At 40.7% G+C, this 19,908-nt stretch overlaps 1 protein-coding gene across 1 annotated transcript; it reads left to right on the plus strand.

Annotated features, from left to right (window-relative positions):
- Window positions 1-3,475: 3,475 nt before the first annotated feature.
- On the plus strand, window positions 3,476-18,409 carry LOC128379330 (myosin-1B-like). Its single transcript, XM_053338946.1, has 39 exons — window positions 3,476-3,679; window positions 4,115-4,258; window positions 5,252-5,408; window positions 5,501-5,528; window positions 5,619-5,727; window positions 5,810-5,902; window positions 5,996-6,059; window positions 6,139-6,237; window positions 6,333-6,436; window positions 6,990-7,128; window positions 7,213-7,331; window positions 7,920-8,069; window positions 8,154-8,324; window positions 9,440-9,746; window positions 9,921-9,997; window positions 10,282-10,369; window positions 10,471-10,588; window positions 10,665-10,788; window positions 10,888-11,024; window positions 11,542-11,797; window positions 11,886-12,128; window positions 12,207-12,383; window positions 12,477-12,622; window positions 12,816-12,906; window positions 13,002-13,391; window positions 13,466-13,592; window positions 13,691-13,809; window positions 13,891-14,087; window positions 14,161-14,344; window positions 14,650-14,815; window positions 14,905-15,029; window positions 15,109-15,417; window positions 15,502-15,705; window positions 16,622-16,747; window positions 16,813-16,983; window positions 17,733-17,837; window positions 17,931-18,026; window positions 18,107-18,257; window positions 18,339-18,409. Exons 1-39 carry the CDS (start codon window positions 3,476-3,478, stop codon window positions 18,407-18,409), a joined length of 5,886 nt encoding a protein of 1,961 aa, XP_053194921.1.
- The last annotated feature ends 1,499 nt before the right edge of the window (window positions 18,410-19,908 follow it).

Raw genomic sequence — 19,908 nt, forward strand, 5'->3', positions numbered from 1 at the left:
AGCCAAAAAAACATGACGGAGCGTCCTCACACACACACACACACACACACACACACACACACACACACACACACACACACACACACACACACACACGGAGACACTGAGACACAATGCACCTCTCACTACCGGACTGTGTATTTTGGATGGGTGCCTCAGTCTCATTGTTAAAACAAGTGTATCCCACTCAGGCTTTGATGGCTTTTCATTTCCGCGCCAGCTGCCTGCAAATAATCCTCTAAAAGAAATACAATCAATCCTCTTCAAATCCACTTTAAAAGGCCGTCTGCCTGTTGGTGTCCGGACACTAATCACCTTCAGTTTGCTTTATCCAACCGAAATAGCAACTCCGCAAGCAAGACCCTTAAAACTACTACTATGGTAATCAAAGGGTTACTGGACGACATCATAAAGATAGTAAAAATAACTTGTTTAATAATGTGTTTAAGTGGTTGAGCTTTCTTTAATTTGCAGGATGTTGCTGTTTGTCCTTCCTCCCTCCCTCCTTCTCTCTTTCTTTCCTTCCTCTCTCTTTCCTCCCTTCCTTCCTTCCTCCCTCCTTCCTCTGTCTTTCCTCCCTTCCTTCCTCCCTCCTTCTCTTTCTTTCCTGCCCCCTACCTTCCTTCCTTCCTCTCCTACCTCCCTTCCTTCCCTCCTTTCCTTCCTTCCTCCCTTCCTTCTGTCTGTTTGTCCTTCCTCTCTCCCTCCTTCTCTTTCTTTCCTGTCCCCTATACCTTCCTTCCTTCCTTCTTTACTCTGTCCTTCCTCTCCCACCTCCCTTCCTTCTTTTCTTTCCTTTCCTTTCCTCCCTTCCTTCTTTTATTTCCTCCCTTCCTTCCTTCTTCCCTCCCGAAATGTATGAAGCAAATATGGAAAAACATCATTAACCTTCGTGTCGTCCCTCCCGGGTCAAATTGACCCAGCCTGTTTTGACTGTTCCTTCCTTCCTTCCTTCCTTCTGTCTGTCTGTCCGTCCTCCCTCCCTTCTTCTCTCTTTCTTTCTTTTCCTTCCTTCCTTTCTCTTTCTTTCCTGTCCCCTACCTTCCTTCTTTCCTCTGTCCTTCCTCTCCAACCCTTAAAACTACCACATGGTAATCAAAGGGTTACTGGACGACATCATAAACATAGTAAAAATAACTTGTTTAATAATGTGTTTAAATGGTTGAGCTTTCTTTAATTTGCAGGATGTTGGCGGAAGTACACGTTGAGGTTGGTTAAATTACTGAGTTATAGTAGAAGAAGAAAATGAAAAAAGGCCATAATGCACTTTGTAGAATTGAAAGATAAAGATACAATGCAATGTGATTTATTCTAAAAGGAAATGTATGAAGCTAATATGGAAAACTGTTCCTTCCTTCCTTCTTTCCTTCTGTCTGTCTGTCTGTCCTCCCTCCCTCCCTCCTTCTCTTTCCTCCCTTCCTTCCTCTCTCCTTTCCTTCCTTCCTTCCGCCCTCCTTCCTTCCCTCCTTTCCTTCATTCCTTCCCTCATTCCTTCCCTTCTTCCTTCCTCCCTCCTTCCTTCCTTTCCTTCCTTCCTTTTGTCTGTTTGTCCTTCCTCTCTCCCTCCTTCTCTTTCTTTCCTGTCCCCTATACCTTCCTTCCTTCCTTCCTTCTTTCTTTACTCTGTCCTTCCTCTCCTACCTCCCTTCCTTTTCTTTCCTCCCTCCCTTCTTTCTTTCTTTCTTTCTCCCTTCCTTCTTTCTTTCTTTCTTCTTCCCTTCCTTCCTTCCTTGACACAAGGACAACAGGAGGGTTAAAAAGCAGTAAAGTCCTGAATTCAGCAAAAATAAAAAAACTCTAACAAATCGCCTGGTGTTTCAATGTTTCTTATATCATGCTTAAAATATTCATGTTTAACACTCTATTGCAGTTGCTGGTCTTATTATTTCACCCATGTTTGAATGAGTTTTACATGATGAAGATTTGAGAAGTGAGTTCAAGCTCAATTTATTTCATCATTTGTGCAGAATAACAAGTCATCTATGCACTGAAATGCTTTTTTAACAATAAGATAGACAATAAAGATATAAGGTGAAACAAAAGACAAGAAAAACAGCTGCAGATGAGAAGAAATTATAGAAAAGACACATTTTAAAACTCTAATTTTTATCATAGGTTTAGGACATACTGCTTTCCTTTAGCAACACAGTGTTATGATGTATCCCTGTATAATAGGTTTGAAGTTATTAAGATAAAGTTATTTTTTATACAAGAAAAACATGAGATGTGTGAGATAAAAGAACCAAATTATAAATAAATAAATGAGCAGTATTAGATGCTATGAGTATGGTGTGTATGAAAGCAGCAGATCAAATAGTGGATGTAATGTAGAATAACTGTACTGTATGCATTTAAAGAACAGAGAGACTATTTCTGTCTTCATGCTCATTTAAAGTAATGAGTGCAGCGTGTTGCATATTTCAGGTTACACTTCAGTAGTAAAAGTGATGGATGGCCTGCAGGTTTCTTTTATCTGTCTTACTTTATTTTAGCTTAATTTAATTTCCAATTTAACCATTTTAACTGTATTTAAATGCCTTGCTTTTATATTCTGTCTTGATGCATTTTTATATATACAGTTTTATATATAGCTCCTGTTGTTGAAATGTGCAGTATAAATAAATTTGTCTTTAAAGTCTGATAGAGTTGATCCTACCTGTGGTATGCATTGAAATTGTGACATTTATTTCAAAGGGGGTGGGGGGCACTCTATTTAGGTATGCATTTATGTTATATTGTAATTGTAATTGGTTGTATTTATTTTAACATGGACCGCAGGAAGAGTAGCTGTTGCCTGGGTAACAGCTAATGGGGATCCAAATAAACTAAAGTAAACTTAGAGTAAACTTTTGTGTAAAGGTGAATGTTTTTTATAGTTAACAGCAGCTCTACTTCGCTGGGATTGTCTACCTTAAAACATAGTTTGTTTTGACTGAAACATAATCCACAACATTTTTTGGATTATTTCCACTAATTAATGCTCATTCATTCTTTTTTCCATAAAAAACTTGAATAGAAAAATGTTATTATACATTAAATATTGACTAAATAAGAGGTTTTATAGTGCAAAAGCTATATATAACTGTGTCATGATCCATGCATATCCACGATAAGCAACAGGTTCATGTAACTCAACCTGTGCATGCCCATGTAAAGGAAGAGGGCTTCACACCAAGGGCAATGGAGTGATATAAAAAGGGCTAGTGCAACTGGTTATGCTTGTTATTGCTGCATAATCACATAGGTTAAGTCCGTCATCCTTCAGTATATACAGTAACAGCTACTGTGCAGGAAGGACTGCTGTGTGTCTTTGCATCTTTTCAGAAACCTGTTTTAAACTTTGCTCGACTTATATTCCTCTACAGCCCTTCCTGGTGCAGTCAGTAGGTGAGTATAATGGATTTTTAGATTCAATTTCTTCGCTGTGTGAAATGATTTCAACACTTTTTCTTTTATTTGATTCAGGGAGGAGAAAATGAGCACAGATGGGGAAATGGCAATTTTTGGTTCAGCTGCCCAGTACTTGCGTAAGTCTGAGAAGGAGAGGATAGAGGCTCAATCTCGGCCGTTTGACAGCAAGATAGCGTGCTTTGTCAGCGATGAGAAAGAGCTGTATGTCAAGGCTGAGATCCAGGACAAGGCAGACGGCAAAGTCACTGTCAAGACCGTGGATGACAGAGTGAGTGGCCTCTGATTAATAGCTTTTATTAGCCACTGAACACAGTCAGTGAATATGGCTTTTTTGTAATATGGGAGTCTGACCGTGGCATTATTCCAGAGTGATGTAAAAGGATTTTACACCGCTTCAGGGTGTCCGTCTGTAAAACCTGCAATAAAAGAACCTGCTGAATTTTATTAGTCTGGCTTTCAACAGAGATATTTAGTGTTGCCTGAAGCTCTAAATGCTGCTGCAGTTTCCACAAATATATCTTGTGTGAGAATCTGAGTCTTCATCATGTTTTTAAAGTTCAAAAAAAGATTTAAAGTCCCTTTTAGACGTCAAATAGCACCATTTGTCTCAACCTTTAGTCTATATTCTCCCAGTGTCTTAAACTTTTACCATCATTCTGTTTCACATTTAAGTAAAACACACACTTCTCTTCCTGTTTCCTAGACTTTAACCGTCAAGGAGGACCAAATGTTTCCCATGAACCCGCCAAAGTTTGATAAGATTGAGGACATGGTGATGATGACGCACCTCCACGAGCCGGCAGTGCTGTACAACCTCAAGGAGCGCTACGCAGCATGGATGATCTATGTAAGTCTTTCACAGAATATGAGCTGTATTAATAATATAGATTTATTCAGTGTGTAAACCAGAACTTAATATTTTGCATTCTTTTGAATAAGTGGGGGGAGGGGGGGCTTGTAATGGGGTGCGATAACTCCTCGTTTTTCCAATAAAATTGCAATGAAATGGGTTTAATGAGAAGTCAATCTGTACTAAATTGAGGTTTATGCCAATTCTGATCATTTGCTTCTTCCTCCAGTCAATTCAAACCCACACATCAACTCAAAACGCAGCCTTGTAGTGTACATGAAGGTTGCTGAGCACATTTTAAATTTCTCTACATTACAATTTGAAGTGCATTTTAATCTATTATTATGTTCACAGTATGGGATAAAAACCACAGACTGTATAAAAGAAATGGACGTAACATCCGTGACGTCAGCCATTGGTTTGTGGACTGCTGCTCAGAAGCCAATAGTTTCAAATCTAGGCAGCGCCATCTTTAAAATTTCAGGTGCATGCTGGGAAAAATAAAAACAGGGATTCTACTTATATGGGCATGAGGCGGGGTTATGGGCGGAGCGGGGAGGTTGCGAGGGCTGGATCTCGAGGACATTGGTCAATCAAGACGTAGCCACGCCCTAATGCATACCCTGCTTTATCGTCTAATATAAAATCAGGGAGGCCAAAATTTCACAAATGAACATCATACTGCATTGAAGAAGGCTTTAAACTAGCGATTGAGACCATAAACACATTTTGAAAACATTTAATGAGGTTAGAAATCAAGTGAGAAGCTGGTGAATTCTCCATTGACTTGTATAGAGACGGAAGTCCTTTTGACACCAAAATGGTCGCCCCCTGGTGGCCTTTTGATAGAATGCAGTTCTAAGTTACTTCCGAGTTGGCCTCATTTCAGAGGACCGGAGCTCCCCGCCTGGATAAAACATGTTAATGATATCGATTTTGCCACTTGCTACTAAACTTTTAGAGATTTTCCTGACCGTGTTTTCCATGCAGACCTACTCTGGACTCTTCTGTGTCACTGTGAATCCCTATAAATGGCTGCCGGTCTACAACCCCGAGGTGGTCCAAGCCTATAGAGGGAAGAAGAGGATGGAGGTCCCTCCTCACATCTTCGCCCTGTCCGATAATGCCTACCAGTTCATGCTCACCGGTACACCAGCAAGCCAAAATCACTTCAAACTGAATGATTATAATTTATCTTATACCTCTCTTATGTAACTCTCTTTGTCTTTTGTTGTCCAGATCGTGAAAATCAGTCTATACTCATCACGTAAGCAGGAACAGCAGAGATTTTGTACATTTGTTGAAGATGTTCTGACACATCAAAACAATCAAAATATGTGTTTTTGCTCTTGCTTAGGGGAGAATCGGGTGCAGGAAAAACTGTCAACACTAAACGTGTCATTCAGTACTTTGCAACAATCGCAGTGTCTACAGACAAGAAGAAGGAGATGAATAGTAAAATGAAGGTTAGGCTGACGCAGGTTTTTGACAGGCAGTTTTTACAGAGAGGAGTGGGTGTCAGATTTTAAAGTTTTTGCTCTTCATCAGGGGACTCTGGAGGATCAGATCATCCAGGCCAATCCGCTGCTGGAAGCTTTTGGAAATGCCAAGACTGTGAGGAATGACAACTCTTCTCGCTTTGTGAGTGAGCCCAAGGGACTTCGTTTTGATTTGACGTACCACTTTTCTTCTTGTTTAAACACAGACTTAAGATGTCACTTTTTTGTTGAATAGGGTAAATTTATTCGGATACACTTTGGCACGACTGGTAAACTGTCATCTGCAGATATTGAAACATGTAAGTTCATATAAAAGCTTCAGAGACAAATGATATATTTCCCCAACGTGCATTTAATTTGAACTTTTCTTACTCAAAGATCTGCTGGAGAAATCAAGAGTGTCATTTCAGCTTTCAGCCGAAAGGAGTTATCATATCTTTTATCAACTCACCTGCAACAAGAAGCCTGAACTTATAGGTAATCTGATTAATCACTTTGTTGTAATGTCATCATTCTACTTCTCTTTTTAATTCACTAAGGCAGACAAGTTTTAACTGTAACTTTCACTTCAGAACTGCTGCTCATCACCACCAACCCCTACGACTTTACCTACATCAGTCACGGGGAGATCAGCGTCAAAAGCATAAATGACGCTGAGGAGTTGATGGCTACAGATGTGAGTAAATAATAATCAATATATATATGTAATGTCAATGTGTAATGTGACTGTCACCTGTAATGATGAACCTACAAAGAACTAGTAGTAACTCTGCAGCTTCCCTCGGCTTTATGGAGCTTAATAGTGAGTTTCAGCTCATTGTTTAGCTGTTCAGCTGCAACTTTACTGTGTTGATTTACTCTGAGCGCTCTCATAGCATCGTTTTCAGAAAAAAAGCTGTAAAAACTCACTGTACATTACCTGCTCAGCACCAAACAGTAAACAGACACAGTTAGCTGTAGACTAGCTGGTGAACATAGTGGAGCATTTAGCAGCTAAAGAGCCAGATATTTCCCTCGGGAGTTGGTAGAGAGCAAAAACAGATCTTAAAAGAAAGTAAATATTGGACTTACATTCATCAGGTGGACAGAAACACGACTCCAGATTAATGATAATGTTGCTCCGTAACTGTTGGATGTGGAAATAAGCAACTGATTACTAACAAGCTGTTTCCACTGCCCCAAGTGGCCAAATATCATTAATGCATATTTAAATCTATTTCATGATACAGGAGGCCTTCGATATTCTGGGCTTCAGTGCTGATGAGAAAATGTCTATCTACAAGCTGACTGGTGCTGTGATGCATTATGGGAACATGAAGTTCAAGCAGAAACAGCGGGAGGAGCAGGCAGAGCCCGATGGCACTGAGGGTCAGGACTTACATTAAGTTTTATGCTGTCATGCAAGTAAAGAAAACAGGTATGAAAAGATACACCACTTTTCTTTCTGTACAGAGGCTGATAAAGCAGCATATCTGATGGGCCTGAACTCTGCTGACCTGCTGAAAAACCTCTGCTATCCCAGAGTGAAGGTTGGAAATGAGTATGTTACCAAAGGACAAAGTGTGCAGCAGGTCAGTATTAACATCTGCTCAGGACTGATGGCTAAATTTCTCCTATTCATCTAACATCATGAGCCATCAGACACTCTGACTGACTCCTCGAACTCGACTAGACACTCACTAGCCTATCAATAGTAATGTTACAAACAATCTATAATGCAACAACAAATACAAGGTTTTTAAGAGACGTTTTTTTTTAAACAGGGCAATAACAATACTAAATGCAAACATCTGACATGACTCATCTCTATTGCACTTTTATGCACTGCTACTTTTGTATTTGTTTTAATGTGATTGATTGAACTCGCTTGTTTGCACCACAGGGGGCAGTTGTACTTGGTATGATTGTGCAATGACAGTAAAGATTTATATTATCTTATCTTAAGCTAGACTGTAAACTAAGCAGGTGTCAACAGTGTCAGAAGTCCCACACTCCAGCTTTAACTTATCACAGTCTGTCCCCTTAAAATTGGGCAGACTGTGAATAAAAAGAGCTTCAGTTCTATCTGTTCCACTGTTTGTTTGATCCTTCATATTAATTTGCCGGTGTAAAGAGCCAACCAACCAAAAAATGTGTCTCTGAACTTTACCTCTTTCTAGGTGTACAACTCCATTGGTGCACTTGCTCGATCGGTCTACGAGAAGATGTTTCTGTGGATGGTCATACGAATCAATCAGCAGCTGGACACCAAACAACCCAGACAACACTTCATTGGAGTTCTTGACATTGCTGGTTTTGAAATCTTTGATGTAAGTGTTTAAAATTCTGTATTTTCACTTATTTGAATACGCATTTTTTTTTTCAATCTTTACATATTTTCTGTTTATCTTTAGTATAACAGCATGGAGCAACTCTGCATTAATTTCACCAATGAGAAGCTGCAACAGTTTTTCAACCACCACATGTTTGTGCTGGAGCAAGAAGAATACAAAAAGGAAGGGATTGACTGGGAGTTCATCGACTTTGGTATGGACCTGGCCGCCTGCATTGAGCTCATTGAGAAGGTAGTGTGTTATTTAAAGTATTAGCTTAAAGACCGTGTAAAGTGAATTTAGACATTTTCTTCTAAACATATTAAATAGGTCATAAATGTATTTCTAAAAAAGGTGTAAAAAGCATTTCAACCATTTAGATTTGAATTGTGGAGCTAGGCTTCACAAACTGTGTTTCAAGATTTCTGTGTTCAGGATTTAGTGAACGGGTCTGAAAATCACCCCTGCTTTACCAGTTAGCTGATTTAGCCGCCAAGCTAGCCACCGAGTTAGCCACTAAGCTAGCCGCAGAAAGCTCTCAGACGTAGTGTCCATGTTTTGGGTAGAGGTGGTGACTTTGATTGACAGGTGACACTTGGTAGGAGGCTGGCAATTTTCTATCTACCTTGAGGTCCACTTTTCATACCATTAACAGAGAGTAAAGCAAGACTATGTAACTTTTTAAAGAACTATGAAATGATAGTGTTACCTACGAGTATTGTGTGTGTAACCGAAGCCTGATATATCTTATTCCTCTGTGCCGTAGAGCTTTGTAGTTGTCCAAAACCTATTAAAGACACATCAGTGAGCCACACAGCTGCACTGGATGACATGTTCCTTCATTAAGAAGAGTTTGGGTTCATTAGTTTGTTTAGAAACGGCTCCAAAGACAAGCAATCATGCTTTGAGTCTCCAGAGAGTAGTTCTTTGTGTTACATATTATAATCAAGAGGTTGTGATTTGCAGCACAATGAGCTAATGAAGCTCTGTAATCAGATCCACATTCCCAAACGTGGTCAGTAGCGTCTGCTTTATACAGAACTACTCTCTGGAGACTGAAAACTTGATGGTTGTTTTAGTCTTTGGAACCATTTTTTAAACAAACTAATATAGCTAAAGTTTTTTGTGGTGAAAGAATATGTCACCCAGTGCAGCAGTGTGACTCATTGATGTGTTTTTAATAGTTTTTGGACAACAGAGGTGTACGGCACAGGGGAAAAGATATATCAGGCTTTGGATACACACACACACAATACTTGTAAATTGAATAATTCATTGTTGGTTTGGCTCTGCACATGAGATTTACCAGCCATATCCTTTAAATGTTGAAACTGTGATGTTGTGAATAATAGCAGTTTTTCTCCTAGCCAATGGGGATTTTCTCCATCCTGGAGGAAGAGTGCATGTTCCCAAAATCAACAGACACCTCTTTCAAGAACAAACTGTATGACCAACATCTTGGCAAGAACAACTGCTTTTTGAAGCCCAAAACGGTGAAAGGCAAGCCTGAGGCTCACTTCACCTTGATGCACTACGCTGGCGCTGTTGACTACAACATCACTGGCTGGCTGGAGAAGAACAAAGACCCGCTGAATGAGTCTGTGGTGCAGCTTTATCAGAAGTCTTCAGTCAAAATACTGGCAATGTTTTATGCAAGCTTCTCTGGAACAGATGGTAACTTTATATTTCATATTATTTTATTAGCGATCCTCTTTTCTTGCCCCCAGCATCCTTTATTGTCACTCAGTTATAGTTAGTTTTTGCTATAATCTGTACTTTATAATTGTGGAAAGCAGAAAAAACAGAGTGGTGATGCTAATAAGAATAAAAAATGAATCATCAATGCAGATCCAGCTGCAGGAGGAACAAAGAAAGGATCAAAGAAGAAAGGAGCATCTTTCCAAACAGTGTCTGCTCTGTTCAGGGTAACATGCTAAAACCTTTTTCTGACTTTTTTAAAATTAAGATTGTTTATCTTTCCATTGTATTAAAAATATAAAAAAATCAATTAAAACCACTACACTGGAACTAGAATCCAAATATCTTTCTCACAGACTGAATGGAGTTTTCAGTGTTTTGCTCATCTGACAAGTAAAATAGAAACCTCAGTATTTAGTTATTAATAAACTTATTTGTTTCAGTCTTAGATGCTGAATAAAGCAATTAAACACTCAAAAACTCAACATTTCACATGTACATTTTCTTACAGGAGAATTTGGGGAAACTCATGACCAATCTGAGAACCACTCATCCTCACTTTGTGCGGTGCCTGATCCCAAATGAGACCAAAACACCAGGTCATTTATTTTAAATAATCCTCGTATATATATTTTACACTGATAATACCGTATGTGGTATATTTATATGGTATATAAACAAATTCTTACCTTCATCACAGGTGCTATGGAAAACCGCCTGGTTATCCACCAGCTACGTTGCAACGGTGTGCTGGAGGGAATCCGCATCTGTAGGAAAGGATTTCCAAGCAGACTTCTATACGGAGACTTCAAGCAGAGGTAAATAAAGCTTTACATGTAAATATTTGATTGTTCAACATCATCATATTCACATCTATTACTTCCTTTTTCACAGATACAGGATTCTTAATGCTAGCGCGGTTCCAGAGGGACAGTTTATGGATAACAAAAAAGCTGCAGAGAAACTGCTGGGCTCCATTGATGTGGATCACACGCAGTACAAGTTTGGACACACTAAGGTTTTCATTTGTTTCTGCACACTGGTTGAAATGAAGTACTGGAGATGATAAGACTTGATGTGCACTAAAGAGAAATACTTTACCTGTCTGTGATTTCAGGTGTTTTTTAAAGCAGGTCTGCTGGGCACTTTGGAGGAAATGAGAGATGAGCGGTTAGCCCAGGTTGTCAAGTCCACTCAGGCGCTGTGTCGCGGATACCTCATCCGGGTGGAGTATCAGAAGATGATGGCTAGAAAGTAATCATTCATACTGCTATAAAGTTGTACTGAGGAACTTCACACGTTAGATTTTTAGAAAATACTGAAGTTCAAATACAACCAGCAGAAATTCACCTGAAACATTTTCTAAATACATTGAAGTAAAATCATACATTTTATATTACATTTATTGATCTAACTGTTCAATTATATTTTCCATGATCTCATCACCCTAGTTTGACAAAATGAGCATAACTCAAGGTCTACTTTATAGCTTTTTGCAGAGCTTCTGAAGGGGACGTATCATGCTTTTTGTGATTTTCTGTCATTTATATGTAGACTGTTATAATGTCAGATGTCTCTGTTAAACATTGGCAGTAATGTAAAATATATGCATTTTAGCACTCACAATTTACTAATATAACAAAATAAATCAATTACAGGAAATTATTTTAACCAGCAGGAATTTAAAAATCTTGCCCATTGCAGTAAGAAAAAATAAATACTGTCCAACCTAAAACTTGCAGAGTAAACTTACCCTGCTTTACATCGACAGGGAGTCAATCTACACCATCCAGTATAACTTCCGTTCCTTCATGAACGTCAAACACTGGCCATGGATGAAGCTTTACTTTAAGCTCAAACCTCTCCTGAAGAGTGCCGAGGCGGAGAAGGAAATGGCCCAAATTAAGGTGGATTTCACGAAGCTCAAAGAAGATCTGGCCAAATCAGAAATTCGTCGCAGGGAGATTGAAGAGAAAATGGTCTCCATTGTACAAGAGAAGAATGATCTTCTCCTCCAAGTTCAGGCTGTAAGTTAAACCAAAGCATTCATGAGTTAATTAGAGTTTGTATTTGTGGATGTTTAGTTGTAATATTGATGCACAAACTTGACATCAGGAGTCAGACAACCTGCTGGATGCAGAGGAGAGATGTGAAGGACTCATCAAAAGCAAGATCCAACTGGAGGCCAAGCTGAAGGAAGTGACAGAGAGACTGGAAGATGAAGAGGAGGTGAACGCTGAGCTGACTGCCAAGAAGCGGAAACTTGAGGACGAGTCCTCTGAGCTGAAGAGGGACATCGATGACTTAGAGCTCACCTTAGCCAAAGTGGAGAAGGAGAAACATGCTGTAGAAAACAAGGTAATACTATGTGTTTTATGCTGTTTATCACTGCTGTTTGATTATGTTTAACGATATTTGTCTTACTTTTGATTGAAGGTGAAAAACCTGACTGAAGAAATCATGAGCCAAGATGAGAACATCGCCAAACTGTCCAAAGAGAAGAAAGCCTTGCAGGAAGCCCATCAGCAAGCACTGGACGATCTGCAGTCAGAAGAGGATAAAATCAACACTTTAACCAAAGCCAAAAGCAAATTAGAGCAGCAGGTAGATGAGGTGAGTCACTGCACATACAGTTAAAGACTGGACAGGTATCAGTAACAGAGCAAAACTGTTTTTTTAATGTGAAGACTGTGCTCATGATTTTAGCTGGAAGCTTCGCTGGAACAAGAGAAGAAGATCCGAATGGAGCTGGAGAGAGCCAAGAGAAAGCTGGAGGGGGATCTGAAACTTGCTCAAGAGTCCATAATGGATCTGGAAAATGAGAAGCAGCAGCTGGATGAAAAGCTCAAAAAGTAAGTGTCAATGTTTCCACCATTTTGGAAAGAAACCCTTAATACATTAACTAGTTCAGTATATTTTTCTATTGATAATGTTTTAGCTTAGTATTTCGCAGTTTCATAAAAAATTGCATTTATTTCTCTGTTGCATTGTCAGAGATTTGCTCATTGAAATAAACGGCAGGGTTCACTTCACTTAATTTTACAGGAAAGACTTTGAGCTTTCACAGCTACAGACGAAGATAGAGGATGAGCAGGCGCTTGGTGCACAGCTACAGAAGAAAATAAAAGAGCTCCAGGTGAAGAATTCAATCTCTGGTTTGGGTCTGAGGTGATATTACGAAGCTAAATGACTTCATCTGGCGTCTACATTATTGCAATCTCTTATCTGCAGGCCAGAATTGAGGAGCTCGAGGAGGAAACTGAGGCTGAGCGCTCGGCCCGAGCCAAAGTAGAGAAGCAGAGGTCTGATCTCTCCAGAGAGCTGGAGGAAGTCATCGAGAGGCTGGAGGAGGCCGGAGGAGCCACCACCGCTCAGGTTGAGATGAACAAAAAGCGTGAAGCTGAGTTCGTCAAACTGCGCAGAGAGCTGGAGGAGTGTTCCCTGCAACACGACGCCACCTCGGCCGCCCTGCGCAAGAAACATGCGGACAGCGTGGCTGAACTGGGAGAACAGCTCGATAACATCCAGAGGGTCCGACAGAAACTGGAGAAGGAGAAGAGCGAGTTGAAGCTGGAGGTGGACGACTTATCGAGCAACATAGAGACCATGGCCAAAGCAAAGGTTAGGTTCCACTTCCCGTAAGTTGTGTGCTGTAACAGATGACATGCAATAAATATTTTCTTTCAAATTTGAAGGTCAATTATGAAAAAATGTGCCGCTCACTTGAAGATCAACTGAATGAGGCCAAAACCAAAGAGGAAGAGCATCAGAGACTCACAAATGACCTTTCAAGCCAGAGAGCTCGGCTGCAGACGGAAAATGGTGAGAAGTATTTTAGCATATCTGAGCAATCAAGCATGTTGTCACATACAGTCACAGATGAGGAGGCTCTAATAGATTTTTTTCCCTTTATCATCCAGCTGAAATGTCTCGCCAGCTCGAAGAAAAAGAGTCCTTAATGTCACAGCTAACTCGGGGAAAACAAGCTTTCATTCAGCAGATCGAGGAACTGAAAAGGCTTCATGAGGAGGAGATGAAGGTAAGGTCTGACTAAAGAGACAAGCATGATATTGTAAAGATGCAGCTAATTGTCTGCGCTGCTTCTGTCATTTCTTTTTAGGCAAAGAATTCCCTGGCTCACGGTTTGCAGTCATCTCGACATGACTGCGAGCTGCTGAGAGAGCAGTACGAGGAGGAACAGGAGGCCAAAGCTGAGCTGCACCGCTGCCTGTCCAAGGTGAACAGCGAGGTGGCTCAGTGGAGAAACAAATACGAGACTGACGCCATCCAGCGCACCGAGGAACTCGAGGAGGCAAAGTAAGAACAAACTCCACATCAGTTCAACACAAATGAAATCCCATGTGATGTTACGGTATCTGTTCTCCTACAGGAAGAAGCTGGCACTGCGACTACAGGATGCAGACGAAGCTGTGGAGGCTGTTAACTCCAAGTGCTCTTCTCTTGAGAAGACGAAGCAGCGGCTCCAGGGAGAGGTGGAGGACTTAATGATGGACGTCGAGCGGTCCAATGCTGCTGCTGTTGCTTTGGACAAGAAGCAGAGAAATTTTGACAAGGTTTTACTCTTGAGACAAAAAATAATTGGCTGGTTTTTACATGACAGTCCTAGATGTACGGTTCAACTCTGCAGAAATATTACTGCTGCTCTTCAAATCTGGTGCAACATGGCTTAAAAAAACCTTGACAGAACAAAAAGTTTAAGTGTTGAATTGGTTTTTCAGAGTATAGCAGGGTATTACAGCTTATTTGCTCATCACCAAATAGTCTACTGATTGGTTGACCAGTTATTTCTCCAAAATAATCCTGACCTGGTCACATCTTCGGCTTAAATATTCAACTGTAAAATGTCCTGTACCTGTAGGTTGTGGCTGAGTGGAAGCAGAAATATGAGGAAGGTCAGGCAGAACTGGAGTCGGCTCTAAAAGAGGTGCGTTCTTCGGACACTGAGAACTTCAAGATGAAAAACGCCTTCGAAGAATGTCTGGAACAAGTGGAGACGCTCAAACGGGAAAATAAAAACCTTCAACGTATGTCGAAGCCTCTAATGTCGTGTATAGAAAATGTTTTTTAAGCAGTTAAATGGTTCAAAACGTGTCACATTTCTTTTTTGTTTCAGAGGAAATAATGGATCTTACTGAGCAGTTAGGAGAGACGGGCAAAACCATCCATGAGCTTGAGAAATCAAAGAAACAGGGTGAACAGGAGAAGTTGGAGGCCCAGAGTGCTCTGGATGAGGCAGAGGTAAAGAGCAGGAAACATATCCAAATCATACTTAAACTTGTTTCTGGTCATTATCACTGCATACTGTCTCTCTACTCAGGCCTCACTGGAGCACGAGGAGTCCAAGATCCTGCGAGTGCAGCTGGAGCTGAACCAGGTGAAGTCCGAGGTGGACAAGAAGATAGCCGAGAAGGACGAAGAGATCGAACAGCTGAAGAGAAACAGCCAGCGAACCATCGACACCATGCAAAGCAACTTGGATGCCGAAGTGCGGAGCAGGAACGACGCCCTAAGAGTTAAGAAGAAGATGGAGGGCGACCTCAATGAGATGGAAGTTCAGCTGAGCCACGCCAACAGGCAGGCAGCCGAGGCTCAGAAACAACTGAGAACCATCCAAGTTCAGCTGAAGGTGAGCCTAGTAAGAGAAGAGCATCTACACACTGACTGAATTTACTTTACTGACTCCAAGATCTCGTTTTATTTTACTCTTCAGGAGGTTCAGATTCACCTAGATGATGTCCTGAGAAACAACGAAGACTTGAAAGAGCAGGTGGGCATGTCTGAGCGCAGAAGCAACCTGGTGCAGGCTGAAATGGAGGAAATCAGAGCCGCTATGGAACAAACTGAGAAGAGCCGCAAGTTAGCCGAGCAAGAGCTGCTGGACGCCAGCGAGAGAGTGCAGCTGCTTCACTCACAGGTTCAACTTTATATTCATCATGTTTTCATCAGTTTTTATTGCAAAAGTAGCCTCATAGACGACTTCTCTCCCTCTCTCTCTCTCAGATGAGTTTTTGCTACAAACTGAAAACGATTATGTACATACTGCGTAAATCAGATGATAATGAGACTTGCTGCATTTCCAAACTGTCAAAGCTTCTTATGTGTAAAATTATGCATGATTCCACATCTACATGACCCATTTTGAAAGTTTTGAATTACATAATTTCTATAAAGAAATGTTGCCATATTCTTTAACACGTCTAGTCTAGATAAAATAAACACAAGGCTCCTAAAAAATCCTGCTGTATTTAACCAGGAGAGACAAATTTCAACAGATTGAACATACTGTCAGTGGCAGTCGAACAGAAACGGTGTGTCGATGCTATTTTTTTCTAGGGCAACAACAACAGATCTTTCAATCAGGCATAAAGCCACAAAGTGCAACACAGAGCTTCACATTCACTTTAAAAAGAGAATCAGAATAAGCTTTAACTGTTTTAGGCCTCACTCACTATTGAACCATGACATCTGCCCTCAGATTTAACCCTATAATCTGTTTTATTCTTTCAATAAATTACAATAAATACACACAACATGCAAGCCTATGTTTCCACTGCTCCAGTTAACAGTTCCCCAGTAAAGAATCCTGAAAAACTGGCTCATGTTTAAACCTAATTACCTTTTTTATCCAGTTAAAAAAACAGAAAAACAAGCAGGTGGTGCAGCCACTCAATTAGGTATAAGTGTCCAATTTGTCTTAATGAAAAAGAGAGCCGTGAATCATCTGTTCAGCCTACTTGAAATGACATCTGCCTCAAGGTAATTTCTCACATCCATACATAATAGTGCTATTATATTGTACTGTATGCTGTGTATTTGTACGTATCTTACAGAACACCAGCCTGCTCAACAGTCGTAAAAAGATGGAGGCTGATCTGTCTTTGATTCAGAGCGAGATGGATGATAGCGTCCAAGCAGCCAGGAACGCAGAAGAGAAAGCCAGGAAGGCAATCACAGATGTAAGTGTGTGTATATTTTATTTTTTATATAAAAAGCAGGAATCTAATCTAATCACATTTTCTAGGCTGCCATGATGGCTGAGGAGCTGAAGAAAGAGCAGGACACCAGCGCTCACCTGGAGAGGATGAAGAAGAACCTGGAGATGACGGTGAAAGACCTGCAGCAGCGTCTGGACGAGGCGGAGAACCTGGCCATGAAGGGCGGGAAGAAGCAGCTCCAAAAACTGGAAGCAAGGGTAAAAAATAAAGATCTATTGAAGTTTTTTTGCTTCATATTCAAACAATTATTTGGGTGGCGGTTTCTGGCACAACTTCACCTACTTTCAAGATGCATGGAGAAGAGAAAAAACAAAGTCAAAACTCCAGCACACTTGTAATACAGAAGAACTTTAATAATAATAGACCAACGCGTTTTAGCTTGCAGCCTTCATCAGGATCCAAAAGAGGAGCTGTTGAAAGTGTGTAAGCCATAGACTGTATAAAAGAAATGGACGTAATATCCGTGACGTCACCCATTGGTTTGTGGACTGCTGCTCGGAAGCCAATAGTTTCGGATCTGGGCAGCGCCATCTTGAAAACTTCAGGTGCATGCTGGGAAAAATAAAAGCACGGATTCTACTTATATGGGCATGAGGCAGGGTCATGGGACATCATACTGCATTGAAGAAGGCTTTAAACTAGCGATTGAGACCATAAACACATTTTGAAAAGGTTTACTGAGGTTAGAAATCAAGTGAGAAGTTGGTGAATTCTCCATTGACTTGTATAGAGACGGTCGCCCCCTGGTGGCCTTTTGATAGAATGCAGCTCTCAGTTACTTCCGCATTGGCCTCATTTCAGAGGATTGGAGCTCCCCGCCTAGTATAAGCATGTAAAATGTTGCCATTACAGGCAAGGATGATCAGCATGTGTAATCCTCACAGCCAATTAAAGAAAAGTTTGTGAGCTCTTGTTTTTCCCAAGATTATAATTCCTTATTTTGCAGGTGCGAGAGCTGGAAAATGAAGTCGAAACAGAACAAAGACACGGCTCAGAAGCTGTGAAAGGAGTGCGTAAACTTGAGCGTAGGATTAAGGAGCTCACCTATCAGGTACATTTCATTCTTTTGCATGCAAAGACTTGACATTTTGGTCATAATTGAGGAGTTTGTAATGTAGTTAGTTTGTGTTATTCATAATATCAGTCAGAAGAGGACAAGAAAAACATGACGAGGCTGCAGGAGCTGGTGGACAAACTCCAACTGAAGGTTAAAGCGTACAAGAGGCAGGCAGAAGAAGCTGTGAGTGACTTTATTTTGTTGGATTCTCACTCTGAAAATACTCCAACAGTTTTTCTAATCAGTTATTTGATACCCGGCAGGAAGAGCAAGCCAACACTCATTTAACGAAGCTGAGGAAGGTGCAGCACGAGCTGGAGGAAGCCGAGGAGCGTGCTGACATCGCCGAGTCCCAAATCAATAAGATGAAAGTCAAGAGTCGTGACATGGGCAAGGTGAGTCAGTCAGCTCCGGGTAACAAATAGTATCTTATAAATACTTTCATAAGAGGGAAACGTCTCACATAATCTGCTGTCTGTTTCATTTTCTCACCAGACAAAAGACAGTGGAGAATAATTATTGGCTGCCAGAGAGAAGATAAAGTCTGCTGTGCTGTGTCTCTGTAGAGTGAAGTGCTGTAATCTGCAACATAACCTATTTAAAATGTAATAAGTAATGTGTTTCAATAACTTAATCAGTGTAATGTAACTATTTACATTTACATTTGATTACTTTCCAACAAATGTTTTCAGCTGTTAGGGTAAGTGTTCCCATTAAGCACCAAAAGCTAAGTTCAGGTGTTTTTCATGGATACTGACATGATTTAAAGGGAGATCATTTCTTATAAAGCAACATTTATCTCTCATTTGAAAATGTATTCATTCAGTTCATGTAGATTTGTGCTCCTTCTGGGACTCCAACCCCGAAGTTCATGGCATATTGTCATGGTAACGTAACCACTGCGTAAGCTTCAGTTTGATAGCAGCATTAATTGCTCTGATAGCACAGGTGGCTAGCCTGGCTAACACCAGACCGCGTCTCAACCTCATGTGACATTATTGTGATAGCAAACCTGTGTTTATATGTTTTCATGACTGTAAACACTTTGAAAGCAGTGAACAAACAACAGATACACAGCAAGCAACTACACAGCAGCTACGTTGTAGGTTACGTTAGCACGCCGCTAACGTTAGCTGCGAAGCTAACGTGCAGAGCGTCAAACAGCTGTAGTAACAACTCTGCTACTTTACAGCTACCATCACAACAACAACATATCATGGCTAACTAGACAGTGAGCTGAATGTCAGCAGGTAACTTTACAGTTTGTGTGAAGCAGCGCTGATGTTACTCACCTGTCCTGCAGATCAGCATCCGCCTTCACTCTCCGGTCCTCCACTGGGTCTCTGTCTGTCCCTCCGTCGTAATAAAACCACACCGATGTGTCTGCGGGTCCTTGTCTGGTCAAAGTCCTTCTTTTATATTAAATGTTCTTCTAACTCTCTTCTCTCTGGATGTTTCTTGGTCACCTCTCCGTCTCCACTATGTTTGTACCAGACGTTTCACGCGCCGACTGCGTCACTACGTAACCCCTCCCCTCTCTGTCTGAACGTGAACGTGCATGAACGCTCCCTGTCTCTGATTGGCTGGAGCATTGTAGTGTTGGTTCGCTCCATGGTTCGCTCCAAGCTACACATTTATCTGCTGTATCTCAGAGCCAGGCTGTGTGTTGTATTGAGACCTTCTGTTTACAGTCTATGATTGAGACCGGACTATTTTTTCCCAGCATGCACTTAGAAGGGACAGCTAGCGGATAGTGAGGAGAGATTTGGTGATTTTGACAAAAAATGTGTTGGATTATTATTGCTTACTACACCCTTAAAAACCTTATAAATTCTGTTTGTAGAAGAATTAAACTATCCTAATGAGAATTAACAGCACATTCATCTGTGTGTGCCAAAGTGTATTTTTAACACAACTGCTAAGAGAAGCTAAAACAAAATAAAGAACATTTTTAAAGTCTACACACAGCAGCTTTGAATATGAAGGATGATCATCACCAATAATTGTGTTTCTTTTATGTTGTAGCAGTGGATGTATGTTGCTTTAATTTCAATAAAATCTAAAA

Source organism: Scomber japonicus, chromosome 18 (genome assembly GCF_027409825.1).
Source record: "Scomber japonicus isolate fScoJap1 chromosome 18, fScoJap1.pri, whole genome shotgun sequence".
Lineage (NCBI taxonomy): Eukaryota > Metazoa > Chordata > Actinopteri > Scombriformes > Scombridae > Scomber > Scomber japonicus.